Raw genomic sequence first — 23799 nt, forward strand, 5'->3', positions numbered from 1 at the left:
ACCAGATTTGCCAGTTCTTGCTGTGAGATGTTACCCCACTCTTCCACCAAGGCACCTGCAGGTTCCCGGACATTTCTGGGGGGAATGTCCCTTGCCGTCACCCTCCGATCCAACAGGTCCCAGACGTGCTCAATAGGATTGAGATCCGGGCTCTACGCTGGCCATGGCAGAACACTGACGTTCCTGTCTTACAGGAAATCACGCACAAAACGAGCAGTATGGCTGGTGGCGTTGTCATGCTGGAGGGTCATGTCAGGATGAGCCTGCAGGAAGGGTACCACATGAGGGAGGAGGATGTCTTCCCTGTAACGCTCAGCGTTGAGATTGCCTGCAATGACAACAAGCTCAGTCCGATGATGCTGTGACACACCGCCCCAGACCATGACGGACCCTGCTCTAGAGGACATGCCTCGGTGTAATGCTCATTCGACGATGAACGCGAATCCGACCATCACCCCTGGTGAGACAAAACTGCGACTCGTCAGAGAAGAGCACTTTTTGCCAGTCCTGTCTGGTTCAGCGACGGTGGGTTTGTGCCCATATGTTGTTGCCAGTGATGTCTGGTGAGGACCTGCCTTACAACAGGCCTACAAGCCCTCAGTCCAGCCTCACTCATCCTATTCCGGACAGTCTGAGCACTGATGGAGGGATTGTACATTCCTGGTGTAACTCGGGCAGTTGTTGTCATCCTGTACCTGTCCCGCAGGTGTGATGTTCTTATGTACTGATCCTGTGCAGGTGTTGTTACACTTGGTCTGCCACTGCGAGGACGATCAGCTGTCCGTCCTGTCTCCCTGTAGCGCTGTTTATGGCGTCTCACAATATGGACATTGCAATTTATTGCCCTGGCCACATCTGCAATCCTCATGCCTCCTTGCAGCATGCCTAAGGCACGTTCACGCAGATGAGCAGGGAACCTGGGATTCTTTCTTTTGGTGTTTTTCAGAGTCAGTAGAAATGCCTCTTTAGTGTCCTAAGTTTTTCATAACTGTGACCTTAATTGCCTACAGTCTGTAAGCTGTTAGTATCTTGATGACCGTTCCACAGGTGCATGTTCATTAATTGTTTATGGTTCATTGAACAAGCATGGAAACAGTGTTTAGACCCTTTACAATGAAGATCTGTGAAGTTATTTGGATTTTTTATCTTTGAAAGACTGGGTCCTGAAAAAGGGATCTTTTTAAAATTACATTTTCCTTTATCATTTTCCGCAACTCTACCACCCCTCACCTAATTGGAGTAAACTAATAAACGACAACACTTAGGCTTCTACTTCCAGCTTATACATACTATATACATTTTATGGACACAATCTAATTTACATTAGTTATATTTTGTTTGTTTTTAGTCCTGGCCTTCCTCTAAGTTCCAACTCTCCCATCTATTTCGGATATCCATCCAGTTTGATTTCTATTTGCCATATATGTTTAACTGTGCTATTTCACAAACATTTTGAACCTATATACATTTTACAGACACAGTATATTTTACGTTGGTTATCTTGTTGTTAGTAGTCCCACCATTCAGCTCCATTCAACCACTCCCACCTACTTCTTCGGGGATCGGTGTCCCTTGACTGGACGGTTGAGCTGACGTAGGCTAATGCATTAGCATGAGGTTGTAAGTAACAAGAAACATTCCAAGGACATAGACATATCTGATATTGGCAGAAAGCTTAAATTCTTGTTAATCTAACTGCACTGTCCAATTTACAGTAGATATTACAGTGAAAGAAAACTATCCTATTGTTTGAGGAGAGTGCAAAGTTATTAATACACAAATTAGGCAGTCTTGATCAAAATGTTGAACGAAAATGCAATGGTTCATTGGATCTGTCTGAAACTTTGCACATACACTGCTGCCATCTAGTGGCCAAAATCTAAATCGCACTTGGGCTGGAATAATACATTATGGCCTTTCTCTTGCATTTCAAAGATGATGGTACAAAATAAAATGTTGTCTTTGTTTTTCTTTGTACTATCTTCTACCGGATCTAATGTGTTATATTCTCCTACATTCCTTTAACATTTCCACAAACTTCAATGTGTTTCCTTTCAAATGGTACCAAGAATATGCATATTCTTGCCTTCAGGACCTGAGCTACAGGCAGTTAGATTTGGGTATGACATTTTAGGGGAACATTTTTTTTTAAAGGGGCTAAACCTTAATAGGTTAATTAACACCATCCATATTGGATTTATATTTGCCATGTATTTTTCAACAGTGCTGTGATGCTTCACAAATGTTCTGAACCTTTCTATTCTCATAGTTTCTACAGATTGTAAATTAAAGAAGTTTTTGCATACATATTTTTGATCGATTGACTGACTTTTCAAAAACCTAGTATTGCTATCTGCAGAGTTAGCTCCAGGTAAATGTTGCAATTTTTCAGCCATTCATGGACCTGTGACCAAAAACGAGCTTCATATGGACAGTACCAAAAAAATAATCTAATGACTACCTCTTCACAGCAAAATCTGCAGAGATGGGAAGGTTGTATCCCCCATATAAATAATATTCTATTGGTTGCAAGAATTTTGTATAATTTAAATCCGGCTTTGTTTTGAATGTCAATTCATAAATCATGTGCCATGGAATCAGTACATCGAAAATCTCTTCCCAACTATTTTGCAATCTATATGGCACAGCTTGTCAATTTTTTGGACCTTAAATGAAACTGGTTTACATTTTTATTTATCACAATTTTTCTTTGACCAATTTTGGTCTTTTAATGCAGGGCCGATAGACAAGTTCCTTACTTGTTCCCACTTCCACTTGCCTTTTACTATTTTTACTGTAATGCTGCAATTAGTTGGTTGTAATTTTGGGTAGAGCAGACATTTCCATATATTTGTGTTAGCTGCATGTGTGACATTTTATTTGACCTTTATTTAACTAGGCAAGTCGGTTAAGAAAAAATTCTTATTTACAATGAAGGCATAGGAACAGTGGGTTAACTACCTTATTCAAGGGCTGCCTTGGTCAGCTTGGGGATTCGATCTTGCAACCTTTCGGTTACTAGTCCAACGCTCTAACCACTAGGCTACCTGCCGCCCCTACATGACTCCACCAGTCCTATTTATGATATATTTTACAAATATAACTTTTTTAAACGTTATCGAAAAATATATTTTTTTTTTATCAATTAGTACAGTGGGGAGAACAAGTATTTGATACACTGCCGATTTTGCAGGTTTGCCTACTTACAAAGCATGTAGAGGTCTAATTTTTATCATAGGTACACTTCAACTGTGAGAGACGGAATCTAAAACAAAAATCCAGAAAATCACATTGTATGATTTTTAAGTAATTAATTTGCATTTTATTGCATGACATAAGTATTTGATACATCAGAAAAGAAGAACTTAATATTTGGTAGAGAAACCTGTGTTTGCAATTACAGAGATTTGTATACCGAGTATGTCCACATCCCCGTCAGACCATTTTATTGGTAAACTACACGGTAATGTAAAAGTTAATTTTTTTGTGATCCAATACGTATTATAGTACACGTATCATAATTTGGTTTTAATCTAGAGAGTTTAGAAAAAGTATCTAGATTCTTAATAAGGCTGTGGGGGGATCCTAATTGTGAATTTAAAACAAAACAATTATCAGGGTACAATGACACCATTGTTTTTAAGCCCTGGATTTCAAATCCCTGGATTTCAAATCCCTTAATATTATTGTTTGATCTGATTTTAATAGCTAACATTTCTATGACAATAATAAATAGATATGCCAATAGTGGACAACCTTGTTTTTACTCCTCTTGACAGTTTACAACTCTCTGAGTAGTAGCCATTATTGACTATTTTACACTTAGGTTGAGTATTTAACTCATTTTGTAAGAGATTCTCCAAAATTAAAATATTCCAGGCTTTTATATATAAACTCCAAAGGCCTTTTTGAAAGTCAGCTATGAATACCAGGCCTGGTTTCCCAGATATTTCATAGTGTTCTATTGTTTCCAGTACATATTATCTCCAATATATCGTCCATGTAAAAAAAAACTGTCTGATTTAGGATGAATAATATCCGACAATACCTTTTTTTAAATTCTATGCGCTAAGCATTTTGCTATAATTTTTGCATCACAACAGTGAAGTGTAAGAGGCCTCCATTTTTTTTAGATGGACTAGGTCTTTATATTTACCACTTGGAATCTGTTTAAAATGAAATCAGACTTTGTTGAGTGTGTGATAATCTACCATTTACGTAGGAGTGGTTTAAACATGCATTATTGATAGGGGGAAAAAACATACAATTAGCTTGGGTTAGTGGAGACTGAAACTAAAACTAATGCTAAAGTACTTTACTTTCTCTTTCAAAATATGGACTTTTTATTTTATTTTTTAACCCCTTTTCCTCCCTATTTCATGGTATCCAATTGGTAGTTACAATCTTGTCTCATCGCTGCAACTCCCGTATGGACTCGGGAGAGGCGAAGGTCGAGAGCCATGCGTCCCCCAAAACACAACCCAACCAAGTCGCACTGCTTCTTGACAGAATGCCCAGGAAACACTGTGCACAGGGCGACCGTGTCAGCGTGCACTGCGCCCGGCCTGCCACAGGAGTCGCTAGAGTGAGATGGGACAAGGACATCCTTGCCGGCCAAAATCTCCCCCTAACCTAGACGATGCTAGGCCAATTTTGCACTGCCCCATGGGTCTCCCAGTTGCGGCCTTCTGTGACAGAGCCTGGACTCCTACCCAGAATCTCTAGTGGCACAGCTAGCACTGCGATGCAGTGCCTTAGACCACTGCGTCACTCGGGAGGCCTAATATATGGACTCTCTTGACCATCACTCTATAAAGAAAAGATTTTGAACACAATTTTAAAAGTGTGAACAATGAATCAGTTTGACTATTTACATCCGCTTCACATTCTCTCATTTGACAGAAACCATTTGTTTTGCCATAACAGTGACAGCTTTACCTCATTTAATTGTCATCTGCAGTGGACAGATATGCCCCCATCCACCCCTGCTGTCTGTAGCAGCCATACTGCATCCTGAATAACTTCAAGGGTAATTCTCCCCTGAAAACCCATCTCTGTCCTGCCCAAGGAGACTCCATGAGCATTTCTCAGCTTCACAGTACTTATGAGCCAATGAGGTCCTGCCTCATTTGCAAAATCATGTTGCCGTGGCAGCTGGAGGGAGCAGTGTGTAGCGCACAGATAAATGTCTCCGCGGGTAATTCACGCCAGGGTCTTATTTTTGTCTCTGCTGGACCACGTTTAGACACTGACAGAGAGTTAGACTACATTCTATTAGTGTCCGTTATCTTCCCTTGTCTCCTTTCCTTCATTTTCTTCTGTGCTAGCTTGATATGGGTCATGGGCCAGCAACACAGTGTGTGAATGATTTAGTTGCAGTTCCAACACATAACATGTTGCCTAGCCCTGCTGTAGTCAGTAGGTGAATGCATTGTCATCTACTAATTGTACAAATCAGCGGCTATGAAGCAGGGAAACTTATTGACCTAGCCGTTCTATGTGACAGGAGAGGGAGAGAGGTGCGCTCATTCCAGTGAGATTTTACTGAGCTTGATGATGATGATGATGGATTGGTCGGAATAGTGTTCCATCTAACTAGCTTTTCTTTTTTTTGTCCTTTTCTACCCATGTGTTGAAATAAAGGTTAATCTAGTTAAATACTAAATAATGATTTTGGGTCTGTCATTTTTCTCCTCTCAGAGCATGAGTACCTTTCCCGTCCAGATGGACGTGTTTCCTGCCACCACTCCCTCTACCGCATTTCCTGTGCCCTTCGACCTGCCACCCAAACGCTACTCGAGTAAAGGTACTTGTACTTCCTTGTTCCTCCACTACACACTGATGTGTGTATGTGTGTGACTTTGTGTGCCTGTCACTGTGTGTCTGTGACTGTGTGTGTGACTGTTAGGCTTGGCTGATCTACAGTATATCAAGGTATTTGTAATACCCACGGTAAGATTTTCAATAACGCAGCAAACCTTTTGAGATAGTTGTAAAACTTTATGAGCTGTGGTGTCTGTCCTTGCAATTTGTTTACGTTCACATACTCTTGTTAGCATTTAGCTAGCGAATGCTATGGGAATTTGCTAGTACTTTGTTAGCATATATATATAGTTTTTTTCTTCATGGAAATAAATGGTGCCCCCTTGTGTGCACTGCCGGTGATACTGTATACCCCATTATGGTACAGAGACGGTATGACCATATGAATACCGCTCAACCCTAATGTGCGTGACTGTGTGTCAATATCTGTGTGCGGGCCAATCTCAATGTATTTTTCTCTACGAGGACTTTTTATCAGTGAAAGTGGAGGTGTGCGAATCCTCTACTCTGATTCATTTGATAATAATTGCCTGGGGCTAGATCAGATCTGCTGCCTCAAACTGTCCTGAGCCAAATGTTGATTGGCTAACATTTACAGTGGGAGCAGCGCATGAAAGGCTAAGAGCAGAGAAGCCTGTAGAAGGTAAGTGTTGAGACTTTTGCCAATATTTTTTTATTATGTAAGCTTTATTTAACTAGGCAAGTCAGTTAAGAACAAATTCTTATTTACAATGACGGCCTACCTAAAGGCGAAAGGCCTCCTGCGGGGATGAAAAATAAATCAAATATAGAACAAAACAAACATCACGACAAGAGAGACCCAAGATGACAACATTGCATGGTAGCAACACATGACAACACAGCATGATAGCAACACAACATGACAACAACATGGTAGCAACACAACATGGCAGCAACACAACATGGCAGCAGCACAAAACAGGGTACAAACATTGTTGGGCACAGACAACAGCACAAAGGGAAAGAAGGTAGAGACAACAATACATCACGCAAAGCAGCCACAACTGTCAGTAAGAGTGTCCATGATTAAGTCTTTGAATTAAGAGATTGAATAATGTCGCTGGAATAATATGTTGAGAGAGAGTCTCCTTCGTAACACTCAGCCAGAAATCCAATGTGATGTAGTCGGCAGTGAAGGAGTACTGATAAGTGAGACTGATTATTTACTTGTCCAATAGCAAAAAATACTGAAAATTCTGTAGTTTAAAAAAAATTACTATTGACAGATGCGATTTTTATTTTAATAACAGTGGACAACCCCCGACTCTCCAACAATATGGAAACTATAACAAACTTAAATCTACACACAATAAAGTTAATCAGTGATATCAGTGAATTCATTCAGATTTCCCTTTGTGGGGCAGAATTGATTGATTATCGTATAATACCAAGAGTTCTTTCGACAAATTGGTTGGTTAAAAATTTTTAAACATATTTTTCCATATACAGTGCATTCGGAAAGTATTCAGAACGCTTGATTTTTTTTCCACATTTTGTTAGGTTACAGCCTTATTCTAAAATGGATTAAATCTTTTTTTCCCTCATCAATCTACACACAATACCCCATAGTGACAAAGCAAATACCGTTTTTTAGAATTTGTCGCAAATATCAAAAAAAAAAAAAAATACAAACTGATCACATTTCCATAAGTATTCAGACCATTTACTCAGTACTTTGTTGAAGCACCTTTGGCAACGATTACATCCTCGAGTCTTCTTGGGTATGACTCTACAAGCTTGGCAAACCTTTATTTGGGGAGTTTCTCCGCAGATCCTCTCAAGCTCTGTCAGGTTGGATGGAGAGCGTCGCTGCACAGCTATTTTCAGGTCTCTCCAGATATGTTTAATCGCGTTCAAGTCCGAGCTCTGGCTGAGCCACTCAAGGACATTCAGAGACTTGTTCCGAAGCCACTCCTGTGTTGTCTTGGATGTGTGCTTAGGGCCGTTGTCCTGTTGGAAGGTGAACCTTGGCCCAGTCTGAGGTCCTTGGGTGCTCTGGAACAGGTTTTCATCAAGGATCTCTCTGTACTTTGCTCCGTTCATCTTTGCCTCGATCCTGACTAGTCTTCCAGTCCCCGCCGCTGAAAAACATCCCCATTGCATGATGCTGCCACCACCATGCTTCACCGTAGGGAAGGTACAAGGTTTCCTCCAGACGTGATGCTTGACATTCAGGCCAAAGAGTGCAATCTTGGTTACATCAGACCAGAGAATCTTGTTTCTCATGGTCTGAGAATCCTTTAGGTGCCTTTGGCAAACTCCAAGCGGGCTGTCGTGCCTTTTACTGAGGATTGGCTTCCATCTTGCCACTCTACCATAAAGGCCTGATTGGTGGAATGGTGCGGAGATGGTTGTCATTCTGGAAAGTTCTCCCATCTCCACAGAGGAACTCCGTAGCTCTATCAGAGTGACCATCGGGTCACCTCCCTGACCAAGGCCCTTCTCCCCCGATTGCTCAGTTTGGCCAGGTGGCCAGCTCTCGGAAGAGTCTTGGTGGTTCCAAACTTCCTCCATTTAAGAATGATGAAGGTCACTGTGTTCCTGGGGACCTTCAATGCTGCAGAAATGTTTTGGTACCCTTCCCCAGATCTGTGCCTCGACACAATCCTGTCTCGGAGCTCGGAGCAATTCCTACGACCTCACGGCTTGGTTTTTGCTCTGACATGCTCTGTCAACTGTGGGACCTTAGACAGGTGTGTGTGCCTTTCCAAATCATGTCCAATCATTTGAATTTACCACAGGTGGACTCCAGTCAAGTTGTGGAAACTTCTCAAGGATGATTTTAATGGAAACAGGATGCACCCGGGCGAGTCTCATAGCAAAAGGTCTGAAAAGTTATGTAAATAAAATGCTTGTTTTATACATTTGCAAAGAATTCTAAAAACCTGTTTTCACTTTGTCATTATGGGGTATTGTGTAGAGGTTCATGAGGAACATGTTTTATTTAATTCATTTTAGAATAAGGCTGTAACGTAACAAAATGTGGAACAAGTCAAGGGGTCTGAATACTTCCCGAATGCACTGCACTTCACAATAGCTACATACAGTAGATTAAAAAATGCATCTCTAAAACAGAGCTCAAACTGTCACAAAACACAATGAAGTTCACATGTTGGTGAATAACAAACAAATACCTGTCAATTTAAATTTGGTAAAAGGTACTTTACCTTTGAATTATGTATAACTAAACTCAGCAAAAAAAATAAACGTCCTCTCGCTGTCAACTGCATTTATTTTCAGCAAACTTAACATGTGTAAATATTTGTATGAACAAGATTCAACAACTGAGACATAAACTGAACAAGTTCCACAGACATGTGACTAACAGAAATTGAATAATGTGTCCCTGAACAAAGGGGGGGGATCAAAATCAAAACAGTCGGTAACTGGTGTGGAGACCAGCTGTATTAAGTACTGCAGTGCATCTCCTCCTCATGGACTGCACCAGATTTGCCAGTTCTTGCTGTGAGATGTTACCCCACAGTTCCCGGACATTTCTGGGTGGAATGGCCCTTGCCCTCACCCTCCAATCCAACAGGTCCCAGACGTGCTCAATGGGATTGAGATCCGGGCTCTACGCTGGACATGGCAGAACACTTGCATTCCTGTCTTACAGGAAATCACGCACAGAACGAGTAATATGGCTGGTGGCATTGTCATGCTGGAGGGTCATGTCAGGATGAGCCTGCAGGAAGGGTACCACATGAGGGAGGAGGATGTCTTCCCTGTAACGCACAGTGTTGAGTTTGCCTGCAATTGACAACAAGCTTAGTCCGATGATGCTGTGACACACTGCCCCAGACTATGACGGACACTCCAACCCGCTCCAGAGTACATGCCTCGGTGTAACGCTCATTCCTTCGACAATAAACGTGAATCCGACCATCACCCCTGGTGAAACAAAACCGCGACTCGTCAGAGAAGAACACTTTTTGCCAGTCCTGTCTGGTCCATCAACGGTGAGTTTGTGCCCACAGGTGACCTTGTTGCCGGTGATGTCTGGTGAGGACCTGCCTTACAACAGGCCTACAAGCCTATTGCGGAAAGTCTGAGCACTGATGGAGGGATTGTGCGTTCCTGGTGTAACTCGGACAGTTGTTGTTGCCATCCTGTACCTGTCCCGCAGGTGTGATGTTTGGATGTACCGATCCTGTGCAGGTGTTGTAACATGTGATCTGCCACTGCGAGGACGATCAGCTGTCCGTCCTGTCTCCCTGTAACGCTGACTTAGACGTCTCACAGTACGGACTTTGCTATTCATTGCCCTGGCCACATCTGCAGTCCTCATGCCTCCTTGCAGCATGCCTTAGGCATGTTCACGCAGATGAGCAGGGACCCTGGACCCATCTCTCTTTTGGTGTTTTTCAGAGAGGCCTCTTTGGTATCCTAAGTTTTCATAACTGTGACCTTAATTGCCTACCGTCTGTAAGCTGTTAGTGTCTTGACGACCGTTCTGCAGGTGCATGTTCATTAATTGTTTATGGTTCATTGAACAAGCATGGGAAACAGTGTTTAAACCCTTTGCAATGAAGATCTGTGAAGTTATTATGTTTATATGAGTTTATATGTATTTACAGTACTTATAGGACTTACTAAAGAAGTCAGACATTGTGTATACCTACTTACTGCTTTAAATAAGTTAGACTTTCCTGTATATCATCCTAGCAGGCAGGCAGACATGTAGATAGAGATACACAGACACGTGGTTGTATGTGATCAGTCCTTCTGCAGATCATCTCGCTCTTTACACTCCAACTTGTCGTTTCCCCTCTGTTGCTGTTGTCTGGGCAACTAGGGGTTGAACCCTGGTCTACGTGTTCTCAGACTTGAAGACCACCGCCTTCGGGCAGCTGCGGCAGCATCAATGTCTTCCAAGGGAGGACTCTCAACCGACAGGAACATGAGCCTCTGCAGTTGTGCGGTAGACACAATTTTGATCCTTTTCATCCTTGAGAAACCACATTCACACACTTGGCCACGAAGCGGACATGCACATGCTAATTTCCGAGCGTTGCTGTGTCTGTTGCCCCATCAATCATTATTGAGAAATATCTAGCTTGAGTAAGCTTTTCCATGAGCTTCTCCCTCTCCGTATCATAGATTTCCACAATAAAGCTGATCGGGGGGGTAAAACTAAATGAGTTATTTTTGGTGTTTTGGATGTCAGGTGATGGATAGAAACAACAACAAAAACACCTAAACCAATGCATCTTTGCTTGCTCTTGATTATGGCTGTAGATAAAGGAATGTTTTGTAAAATCATACTCTGTACAAGCCTCGTCAGAGTTGTAGCATTCAGGAAGCTTCCCTCCAGTCCTGTGGATGAAGCCATGAAGATTTGTGAAACGGGTGCTCGTCTTTGGCCACGTAGTAGGCCGTATGCATGATGCTGATCAAATTGACCAACATTGTCTCCTCCATCACCTGGACCCCTTGGAGGACAGGTGGTAGTGGAGTATCCCTCCATCTCGCCAACGCTGCAGCCTTTGTTGATTGGTGGCGCTTGCTGGTGGCGTGAGATGAGTGTCGTACCTGAAAGCACTTGTTCCTTTGTACGAGGAGGAGGACCTGAAATGAAAATAAGATGGAATGCATTAGTATAACCCAATTGTCCTCAAATGTTTTCTGCAACACCCCAAATTTACAATGGAAAATGCAGGGGACCCAACTTGGAAAAAGTGTTATTCCCTTAAAGCTGGCTGTGTGTTGTTCATATTCTATTCTATGTTCTGCAGGCTGTCCCAACACAAAATAATAGAAAAGCAAATTCTCATAGTTTAGAAGTTCCTTAATTGACACTAAAAGGTTGCATTCTATAACCACTAAATGTGTTTGATACAGTTAGTTTGTCAGGGGAACCCATTGAAATTTCAGGCCCAAGTTTAGCAAATAGCTGCTAAAAAAATATGTAGGCCTACCACTATTTGTCACATTTGGTTATTCTAGTCTAGAGACGTAGTTTCGCAAGCCAATGCTAACTAACTTTAGCGCATTAATGCTACTTAGCAATTGCGCTAACCCTAGTTATCAACTACCTTCAAGCTGCACGCAGACATAAACATGTTATCCATGAGTTAATCTCACTGGGGAAGTAGATAAAGGGCTTAATTGACAAAATCCCAAACTATCCCTGCGTAGCTAGCATTAGCTGATCAATGTAACCTGTTGGTGGCTAATTGACTGGCAAGTAACTTTAGCCTGCCTTCTATGCTAACTTTAGCTAGCTAGATAACTTATAGGTATCCAACTTGAACCTGTCAGTCGGTAACGGGTTGCCAAAAATCAACATTCGCTAGAACAGTTAAAACTATATTGATTAAGTTTACATGTCTGCAATCCCGGGGAAATCCTGACATGTCATGCAGTACATGACATCTCCCTCTGTGTCATGTCAAAACCATGGGAACTCCTCTTTCCAAATCGGAATGAGTTTTCTTATCCTTCTCGCCTTGTATGCTGCCATTTTAGCAGCTGGTCCAAGGTTTGGTAGTGGTGGTGGACGGATGGGGTGCTTTTCTGGTGCCTGGCCAGCTTTTGGTGCTTGTAGAAAGTGTTTATTAGACCTCCATCTCCCAGAGATAACACTAACAAGAGAGTAGGATACACACATTTGACAACAATGGGACTAAAGAGACTTAAGACGAGCCAGTCCAACTCGCAGCTCAATTAATTTTGCCCAAACTCTGTACACTACTTGCAGCCTACACACTGATAGACACAAGTGTCTCTCTGCAGAGATTGGGGAGTTGACAGTGCACATCACATCACATCCTTAGGACACTTTGATCCAATTGATTAATTGTTAGAAATCAACATTTTTGTGTGAGTTTCATTACTTGTCCATTCAGGTAAGTTCAGTCAACATTATCCTTTTTTTTTCGAGCCCTGTTTATGAATACACACCCTGAAGAGATTGAGGTATAGAGGAATCAGTCACTGGTAGGCAACTTGTAAAGCTATCCCTGACTAGCTGTCACACTGTATCATTGATGCTACTAAGGAAAGGGTTTTTCCGAATAGCCCTAATTTCCAACTCAACAAACACACACATAAGAAACACTCTGTCACAGTGACTCACATTTTCCCTCTCCACCTCTTCCCAATCTCTGAAAGCTCTGTGTCTTCTGCAGAAACATCACACACGCCAGAAATCAATTTCTATTCCCTTTCTAACTTGGGGTTTTGCTGAGTTTTTGTTAGGCTAGAGCCTTTAATGCCAGTGGAACTGAACCTTGAACAACTAGTCAGTGACCAGCAGTAGCAGATTAAGCATCCCATTATTGTTCTGAGTGGTTGGGTGAGGGAGGCAATGGTATTTAACTGTGACCGGGTGACTCGGCCCTAGCTAGTTTAAATTACAGCTCACATTACAGAAGCTAAGGAGATGGTGACTTAACAATAGCACGCTGTCATTTCTGCCATGACGACTCTTGGTTAAGTAGTAATTAATTATTCAGTCAACCAAACTCTTGTATTATACTCTTGTATTAAATTTGTATTATATAGCCCTTTTAGAAAGTGCTTTTATAGTAATTCCTTCAAGAGCAGGTTTAGGCACATTTGCAAGAAAAAGCTCGCTAGAAGGAAGAAACCTTGAGAGGAACAAGTAGACTCAGAAGGGTGGAGACAGATGTTCAGGCTGGGGAAGATGAGGGAAAAAGTAGAGGGTCAGTGAGTGTGTGTCCATCACACGCTCAGGCACTTGATTGGATATGTACACAGTCAACTCCCTCTCGTGTATGTCCTTGTCCGTGTACCTTTTGCGTGCTCGCATGTCACACACTGTGATTGCGTCGGTCTAAGTGCTGGGTGAGGAGGAGAGCATGGGTAATCATTACATGGCTACGTCACTTTGTCAATCGCCACATCTCTGGCATTTAATCACTACTCATCACCACCATCGCTGTCGGCAACGGTTAACATGCAGCAATAGTTACCTAGGGTGTCATCAACTTCTGAACTGGAGCAGAAACCATGCCCGTCTCCCTGGAAATGAGTTGCTGTGATGCTAATGGTATGGTAGTGAAAATGCAGGTCTCATATACAAACGTAATATGTTATAATTTTGACATTAAGCTATTTTATGTCTAAGGTTGGAATTTAAATTCAACTTGCACAGACCGTAAGTAATTTGAGGCAATCGCATTACAATCTTCTCGACACACACACACACACACACACACACACACACACTAGTGCTCAGACATTGCAAATCAAAACCTCGGGCAAGAGAGGAGAGGACCGAAGATGAGAGAAGAAGAGTAGCGGGCAGAAGGAGAGGGGAGCTGGAACAGAGAAAAGAGGACATTGGGAGGTAGAACAAAATGGAGAGGAGAGAGAGCAGAAAAGGGAAAGATGAAGTCAGAACCGAAGAGCCTACAGCTTCAAGGGAGGAATGTACTGTATTCTCTCAAGGAGTTGTGCAGGTCTCTGAGACACACAGCTCCTTTTTAAAAGCATCTATGGCAAAGACAGAAAGCACTTTACAATATACAGTGCCTGCAGAAAGTATTCACACTTTTTTTTGTCACTGGCCTACACAATACCCCATAATATCACATTTAATTTATACAAATTAATGAAAAGCTGAAACGTCTTGAGTTAATAATTCAACTTCTTTGTTATGGTAGGCCTAAATAGATTCAGGAGTAAAAATGTGCTTTACACGGCACATCAAGTTGCATGGACTCGCTCTGTGTGCAATGATCGTGTTTAACAGGATTTTTGAATGACTACCTCACCTCTGTACACCACATCTACAATTATCTAAGGTCCCTCAGTCGAGCAGTGAATTTCAAACACAGATTCAAAAAAAGATTTTTTTTTAAATAAATAAAAAGATTGGTCTCATACATGTTGTGGCAGACGGCAGGGAGTGGTGTTTGAAGGGTGATACCTTGCAGCCCGCTGGCTCCACCCCTGAGACTTATATGGACTTCCTGCCCCAACGAGGCGAGCCAGTGGATCATTAAGCCAGGGCGTGCTTGGGAATAAAAGAGGAAGCGGCCTGCACAAAGACGCAGAGAACGGAGAGTTGTGTGTTATGAAGAGTGTGAGAAAAGATAAATATCTGTGTGATTACCCGTTGTGACCTGGACTGTCTGATTACCCCCACTGTGTTTGGCTGAGGACCCGAGTTTTAGGATTACCCCTGGAGAACGGAACGGACAAGGAGAATGTGCACTGTGAAATGGTTGGTGAATTCCCCCCTTTTCCCCAGTGTGCAAAACTCCCTAATAAACTCCACATTTGCATTCTAGTTGTGCTCTTTGTGCGCGTTTGGTTATTGAACTTGGTGACATGGAAACCCCACACCCTTGAACCTGCTACTACATGTTTAGCAGATGTTATTGCAGGTGTAGTGAAATGCTTGTGTTTCTAGCTCCAACAGTGCAGTAATATCTAACAATTTCACAACAATACACACAAATCTCGGTAGTTAGGTTTTCCAATGCCTCGCAAAGAAGGGCACCTATTGGTCGACGTTGAATATCCCTTTGAGCATGGTGGAGTTATTAATTACACTTGGGATGGTGTCTTAATACACCCAGTCACTACAAAGATACAGGCATCCTTCCTAACTCTGTTGCCAGAGAGGAAGGAAACCGCTCTGGAATTTCACCATGACGCCAATGGTGACTTTTTAAACAGTTAAGTATCATGGCTGTAATGGGAGGAAACTGAGGATGGATCAACAACATTGTAGTTACTCCACAATACTAACCTAATTGACAGAGTGAAAAGAAAGAAGCCTATTCAGAATAAAAATATTCCAAAACATGCATCCTGTTTGCAACAAGACACTGAAATAATGATGCATTACGGAGTACCACTCTCCATATTTTGAAGCATAGTGGTGGCTGCATGGTTATGCTTGTAATCGTTAAGGACTGTGTAGTTTTTCATAGAAAATAAACGGAATAGAGCTTGTCTAGAAAAATTGTCTGTCCCCAGTTGCAACACTCACTACCGAGTTCCAAACTACCTCTGGAAGCAACTTCAGCACAATAACTGTTCATCAGGAGCTTCATGAAAAGGGTTTCCATGGCCGAGCAGCCGCACACAAGCCTAAGATCACCATGCGCAAATGCCAAGCGTCGGCTGGAGTAGTGTAAAGATCACCGCCATTGGACTCTGGAGCAGTGGCGTTCTCTGGAGTGATGAATCAAACGTTACCATCTGGCAGTCCGAATTTGGTTTTAGCTAATGCCAGGAGAACGCTACCTGCCCCATTGCATAGTGCCAACTGTGGTTGGTGGTGGAGGAATAATGATCTGGGGCTGTTTTTCATAGTTCGGGCTAGGCCCCTTAGTTCCAGTGAAGGCAAATCTTAACACTACAGCATACAATGACATTCTAGACGTTTCTGTGCTTCCACCTTTGTGGCAACAGTCTGGGGAAGGCTCTTTCCTGTTTCAGCATGACAATGCCCCCGTGCACAAAGCGAGGTCCATACAGAAATGGTTTGTCGACCTCTTGTGGAAGAACTTGACTGGCCTGCACAGAGCCCTGACCTCAACCCCATCGAACACCTTTGGGATAAATTGGAACGCTGACTGTGAGCCAGGCCTAATCGCCCAACATCAGTGCCCAACCTCACTAATTCTCTTGTGGCTGAATGGAAGCAAGTTCCAGCAATGTTCCAACATCTAGTGGAAAGCCTTTCCAGAAGAGTGGAGGCTTTTATAGCAGCAAAGGGGGGACCACCTCCATATTAATGCGCATGAGATGTTCGACGAGCAGGTGTCAACATACCTTTTGGTCATTTAGTGTAGTTGCATGAAGTGACCCTTCTGTTCTGAGGTAGCTTCTGTAGATACAGTGGGACAGTGACATAGATATTGGGACAGTGACATTTTTCTTCTTCTTTTGGCTCTATACTTCAAATCTTTTTATATTTGAAAACGAACAATGACTATGAGTTAACAGTGCAGGCTGTCAGCTATAATTTGAGTGTGTTTTTTCATCCGTATCGGGTGAACCATTTCAAAATTACACTTTTTGTACATAGTCCCCACATTTTAGGGGAGCAAAAGTTTTGGGACAAATTTTTTGGGAGGTATAATATTTGTGCATCTATTACTTCCTCACAATTTATTCAGGATTTACCTGGTAGCATCCACATTCATGTAGAAGTGTTTAGAAACATTTACAATAAAAAGTGACTCCAAAATGACACACTACATTTATTTACCATTCATTTCTATTGGGCACAAAATAGTCTGAAACAAACAGCAAACGCATCCAACAAATTTGTAGAGTCACAAGCTTGATGTACTGTAGTCATTGCATGCTATGATTATGAGACCAAATACTCAATATTTTACTACTTCAATACACATTTAAGTGAATTTGTCCCAGTACTTTTGCTCTCCTAATATGTGGGGACTATGTACAAAAAGTGCTGTAATTTTGAAATGGTTCACCTGATATGGATGAAAATACCCTCATTATTAAAGCTGAAAGTTTGCACTTTAACATCCAAAGTCATTGTTTGATTTAAGATATTTGTACTTTTGAAGTATAGTTCCAAAAGAAGAAAATGCTTCACTGTCCCAATTACGAAGGGCTCTGTATGTTCTTGTGTACGGTGGTGTTGGTGGTGGGGATGAAAGGACAGAGGTGGGGAGAGACGGATGAGAGGAGAGAGGTGGAGAAGACACAATTATGAGAGCGAGAGGAGAGAGTGTTTGTGAGGACAGGAATGAGAGAGACGGGTGAGAAGAGGTGGAGAAGATGATGAGAGAGACTGAGTTGGAGAGAAGCGCATGTGAGGACAGCGATATTGTGTGAGAGCCAAGGATGGGAGGAGGGAGTGAGAGAGCGGAGTGCCGAGATGGTGTGAGGCTGACGTTGGACACGGTGTCCGGGATGGTCAGCTGCGTCTGTCCAGAGCCGGCTCGCACACGTCTACAAGTGGTGTGTTCGTCTTTGTGTGTGAATGAGAAATTGTACTGTCCTTGAGCCGTGCTAGTTCATTCGTCGACATGACGTAAGCACGGTGCACCAGGCTTCTACACACACTCTTCGCTGAAGATCTCACACACACAGATTGAATCCTATCTAAACCATATAGTACACACTTAACAAGATACTCCTTTTAATTAAATATGTCAACATGTTGTCTTAATCCTGAGGGCCTTTGAGTGTGTAGACCTTTACTCAATATCATCCATTTACATGTCACTATTGAAAGAACTTATTGTTCTCTGGAATAAAGGACGGCTCATTATCTGTACAGCGCACACTGCATGGCTGCTACGCAGCAGCATGCTGCGTAGAGAAAGCACTGCTGGGACTGGGAGAGAAAGCACTGCTGGGACTGTTCAGGGAACTGAACTGTCATTCACTTTAACCCAATTTTCCTCTGCTGGTAACCATGGTCACCACTGTTGTAATGCTAGCCCATAGTGACTTGGCCAGGACTGGTGAGACCGTAGTGAAAAGTGTGTATGGGAGACAGAGTGATCAAGTGATCAATTAGTTTTTACATGAGCCTGGTTGTCAGTTTGTGGATGCGTCCCAAATCTCACCTTATTCCCTATGTAATGCACTACTTTTGACTATGGGGCGATTCTGGTATCTATGATTGTTCAATAAAAATAAAGTAACACACTTTAATTTTGCTCCCAAACATTAGAGCAAAATTAGTGTGCGACTTCCTTTCTTTTTTATAGTTAGTCAGCACCTCTACAAATAATGTTTGGGTGTGCGTCAGCTTCTGCCTTTTACTATCTCAGATTGTTCCGGCAATTCTCACATAAATACTTAATTGGAGGAAGGATGTTGAACATGCTTTATAACATTTTGTATCACAAACAATTGTTTTGAAAGTCATGATGAAAGTGGCCATTATTATTATTATTATTATTATTATTATTATTATTATTATCTCAAAAGTACCCTTTGATTTTGTTCATTTTTATTATTTGGAACAATATACTCTTTAAACACATCACATTTCCAGTGTAGGCTCTCTGCTACTTTTGAAGATATTATCCATGTTATACATAGAAACGGACATTATAGGTCATTAAAGGGAAACTACCTCCTAGAACCAACCTCTGTTTATAAATGACCTATGTGGCATCGAAATATGAATGTTAAAATGTAAATTCTGTGATGTACATGTCTATATACATAGCCTCTCCCTAATGTGTAATCTCATGTATTATAGAGAGGAGGATTTGCACCTGACGATAAGGTTTGATTGGATTTAACAATAGCCAGCTTGCTATCGATAATATTTCAACTCAAACTGGCTAACTAAGAAGGTCCCTGCTAGCTAACATTAGTTTAAACTCAGACAAAGATAGTGATAACTAACTCGGATTTGCAAGTCTGGTAGCTCGCTACTCTTATGAGAACAGGCATGTTTGGGTTTGCACTTGCTTTCGATAACTCCGGTACCTGGCGGCATTCTGGAACTGGAAGTCATGATCAAGGGCTAGGTTACAACTAGCTAGCTAGCATTCATGGACTTTGTCTGCTATAGTGCTAAAACAACACGCCTGTTCTCATAAAAGTCTATTTTGTATCTTCTACTGTAGGGCAAAAATAAATGAAGGATGGTACTTGTCTAGCCTGAGTACCAATCTTTTTTAGCTAACATGCTACAAATATGTGTCCGCAAGCATTCAGTAACATGGTAAATGTGTCCGCGTCACTGGCCTGAATCTAGTCTGTACTTAGTCACTGTATTAGTATAGTTACTTCCAAACTAGAAACTTTTTTTTTCTTGCTAAATGTTTACTAAGTGTTGATATTTTATTTCATTCACATATTATAAAACCTGGTGGACTTGTTGTTCAGAAGTGTCGTGGGGTGGCAGGTAGCTGAGCGTTGGGCCAGTAACCGAAAGGTTGCTGGATCGAATCCCCGAGCTGACGAGGTAAAAAGTGTTGTTCTGCCCCTGAGCAAGGCAGTAAGGCACTATTCCCTGGGCGCCGAAGACGTGGATGTCGATTATGGCAGCCCCCCTGCACCTCTTATTCAGAGAGGTTGGGTTAAATGCGGAAGACCCATTTCAGTTGAATGCATTGTAGTACAACTGACTAGGTATCCCCCTTTCCCCAATATCAGGACCAGACGGCTGAGGCAGTACGTGGACAGGCACCCACTTCATGTTGGTCACATTTGATCTGGTCATAGGTCAAAATACTATCACTTGTCTGTCCTGGAACTCGCCTATCAACCATTGGTAATGTAAGCAGTGCTGTCTGTATCAACTGACACATGTTTTTCTACAGATGGACAGGAGAGAGAGTTTATCATGGAGTCCCCTGACTAAAAGAGGTTGATAGAGATCTCTGAACTGGGAGAGTCCTTGCGCCCGACATTAAAGTTATACAAGACATCTATTACTTTTCATTGTCTTTTGTTATTATTGAATTGAACGGTGGGAGGAAGGACCCTGTGTATTCTTTAAACATGTCAGAGTCTTATATGGAACACAGTCTTATATGCAACACAGTATGAAGGGATGACAGCTAACATGTACCACCAGACAAAATGCTGATAGGTACAGTATCTGTATCGGCTGTGAATGACAATAGAAGATGAAAGACAAGTGTAATATTTGCCACATTGCTATATTAGCAGAACACCGCTTTTTTTTATTCTATATGGATCTGTTATACTTGAAATTTATCAAAACACCTTTGTTTAGATTATCTACATAAGCAATTGCACTTTTCTTATCTTCCTCTGTCGGCTAGTGAGTGCTTCAAAGCTTCCTCCTTGTGGAAGCTTGGTCAGTAGCTAAAGAGTGGTATGAGAAGAGTTCCATCTTCCTGCATCTCATATCTGCCTGTATTTATTGGACTCTGCCTGCTGGACCAATGGGTTGAGGAAAACTGTCATATTGTAGGTCCGGCCCTAATTTATGTGCTAACCAGGAGCTGCATGGCAAATGGTCCAGGCACACAAGGAAAGCACAAAGGACCATGCCCACGGACTAGTTAGTCCTTCCCCCTCTGAGGGGACAAAATACATCTCTGTTACAGTATCCAGAGGACTGACTATTGAATGTGTGACAGAATAATACTATAGTATCCATGTTTTGTATCCATCTGAAACGTGTTCACTGGGGATAACTGATGCTACCTACAGTGCATTCTCAAAGTATTCAGACCACTTCCCTTTTCCAAATTTTGTTACGTTACTGCCTTATTCTAAAATGAATTCAATAAAAAATCAATCTATACACAATTCCCCAAAATGACAAAGCAAAAACATTTACATAGAAATACGACATATACATAAATATTCAGACCCTTTCCTATGAGACTCAAAATTGAGCTTGTTCCTACAACTTGATTGGAGTCTTGATTGGAGTCCACTGATTTGAAAAGGCACACGCCTGTCTATATAAGTTAAGTATAAGTTCCCACAATTGACAGTGCATGTCAGAGCAAAAACCAAGCCATGATGTCGAAGGAGTTGTCCGTAGAGCTCCGAGACAGGATTGTGTTGAGGCACAGATCTGGGGAAGGGTACCAAAAAATGTCTCCAGAACACAGTGGACTCCATCATTCTTAAATGGAAGAAGTTTGGAACCACCAAGGCCCTTCCTAGAGCTGGCTGCCCTGCCAAACTGAACAATCGGGGGAGAAGGGCCTTGGTCAGGGAGGTGACCAAGAACCCAATGGTCATTCTGACAGAGCTCCAGAGTTCCTCTGTGGAGATGGGAGAACCTTCCAGAAGGGCAACCATTTCTGCAGCACTTCACCAATTGGGCCTTTATGGTAGAGTGGCCAGGTGGAAGCCACTCCTCAGTAAAAGGCACATGACAGCCCGCTTGGAGTTTTCCAAAGACACCTAAGGACTCTCAGACCATGAGAAACAAGATTGTCTGGTCTGATGAAACCAAGACTGAACTCTTCGGCCTGAATGCCAAGCTTCGCGTCTGGAGGAAACCTTGCGCCTTCCCTACGGTGAAGCATGGTGGTGGCAACAATCATGCTATGGGGATATTTTTCAGCGGCAGGGACTGGGAGACACGATTGAGGGAAAGATGATCGGAGCAAAGTACAGAGATCCTTGATGAAAACCTGCTCCAGAGCGCTCAGGACCTCAGACTGGGGCGAAGGTTCACCTTCCAAAAGGACAGCAACCCTAAGCACACAGCCAAGACAATGCTGAAGTGGCTTCGGGACAAGTCAAGATGTCCACCATTGTTCCTGTACCCAAGAAAGCACAGTTGTGAATCTAAAGAGCTACTGCCCCCTTACCTGGGAAAGCCCAGAACAACAGACAGGGATGTTGGACCATCAAAGATGCGCAAATATGAGAACTTAATTGATTTGGGGTTCACCTATATTGGGAGTAGGGCCTTTCCTCAGCCACAGTGAGTTTTATATGTGCAAAAGTACTATCTCACAACTCGATGAAACCTTCACTCTTGCACAGACATTTAGAAACAAATCATGCCAATTTGAAAAATAAGCAACTGGAGTATTTTTTGTGAGAATTAAGACTTTCGAGTAGTAAGACGTGTATAAAAGCAACAGATACTATTAATAAGAAGGGGCTAGAGGCATCTTATATGGTGAGCTAACGAGTGGCTAGGACAGGCAAGCCCCATACTATTGTGTAGGACTTAATTCTTCCTACTGCCACGGATATGGCTGGGGGGAAAAGGCCCCAAAAACTATACAGACAATGCCTTCATCAAACAACACTGTTTCACGACACATCAGTGACATGGCAGGAGATGTTTTGAAACAATTACTGCTTTGTATACAAGCCAGTGAATTCTATTAGTTACAGCTGGATGAGTCAACAGACTCCTGGCACAGCTCCTGGTATATGTCCGTTATGTTTATGGGGGTCAATAAAGGAGGACATCCTCTTCTGCAAACCACTGGAAAGCAAGACAACAGGAAAAGGTATTTTTAAAGTACTGGACAGCTTTGAGACATCAAATGGACTTTGGTGGTTAAGATGTGTTGGTATCGGTACTGATGGCGCAAAAGCCATGACAGGGAGACATAGTGGAGAGGTAAGGTGAGCAGTTGCTCCCAATGCCACTTGGGTATACTGCAGCATCCACCGAGAGGCTCTTGCTGCCAAGGAAATGCCTGACCGCTTGAAAGATGTTTTGGACACTACAGTGAAAGTGTGAAGACTTTATTAAAGCAAGGCCCCTGAACTCTTGTGTATTTTCTGCACTATGCAATGATATGGGCAGCGACCATGTAACGCTTTTACAACATACAGAAAGAAGTGTGCTGGTTATCAAGGGGCAAAGTATTGACACGTTTTTTTTAAATTGAGAGACGAGCTTAAAGTTTCATTATCACTTGTCTAACCACTTGCATGATGACGAGTTTCTCACACGACTGGCCTATCTGGGTGATGTTTTTTCTTGCCTGAATGATCTGAATCTAGGATTACAGGGACTCTCTGCAACTATAACAATATAAAATTGAGGTTATGATTAAGAAGCTGGAGCTCTTCTCTGTCTGCATTAAGAAGGACAACACACAGGTCTTCCTGCAGAAATGTTTTGGTACCTTTCCCCAGATCTGTGCCTCGACACAATCCTGTCTACAGACAAATAATTTGACCTCATGGCTTGGTTTTTGCTCTGACATGCACTGTCAACTGTATAACCTTACATAGACAGGTGTGTGCCTTTCCAATCAATTGAATTTACCACAGGTGGACTCCAAGTTGTAGAAACATCTCAGGGATGATCATTGGAAACAGGATGCACCTGAGCTCAATTTCAAGTATCATAGCAAGAGGTCTGAATACTTATGTTAACAAGGTATTTCTGTTTTTATTTTTTATACAGTTTCTAAAACCCTGTTTTGTTTTGTCATTATGGGGTATTGTGTGTAGATTGGGGGGGGAAATGTAATTTAATAAATTTTAGAATAAGGCTGTAATGTAAGAAAATGTGAAAAAAAATCTAAAGGGTCTGAATACTTTCTGAATGCACCTGAACAA

The 23799-nt window shown here is 42.2% G+C and overlaps 1 protein-coding gene across 1 annotated transcript in view; it reads left to right on the plus strand.

The window, feature by feature from the left end:
* Positions 1 to 23799, plus strand: part of tdp1 (tyrosyl-DNA phosphodiesterase 1) — a 64340-nt gene that overhangs the window by 34290 nt on the left and 6251 nt on the right. Inside the window, exon 15 of the mRNA XM_020487544.2 lies at positions 5701 to 5806. Within this exon, the coding sequence (XP_020343133.1) occupies positions 5701 to 5806 (106 nt within the window). The remainder of the gene's footprint in view (positions 1 to 5700; positions 5807 to 23799) is intronic.

Source organism: Oncorhynchus kisutch, linkage group LG7 (genome assembly GCF_002021735.2).
Source record: "Oncorhynchus kisutch isolate 150728-3 linkage group LG7, Okis_V2, whole genome shotgun sequence".
NCBI classification, from domain to species: Eukaryota; Metazoa; Chordata; class Actinopteri; order Salmoniformes; family Salmonidae; genus Oncorhynchus; species Oncorhynchus kisutch.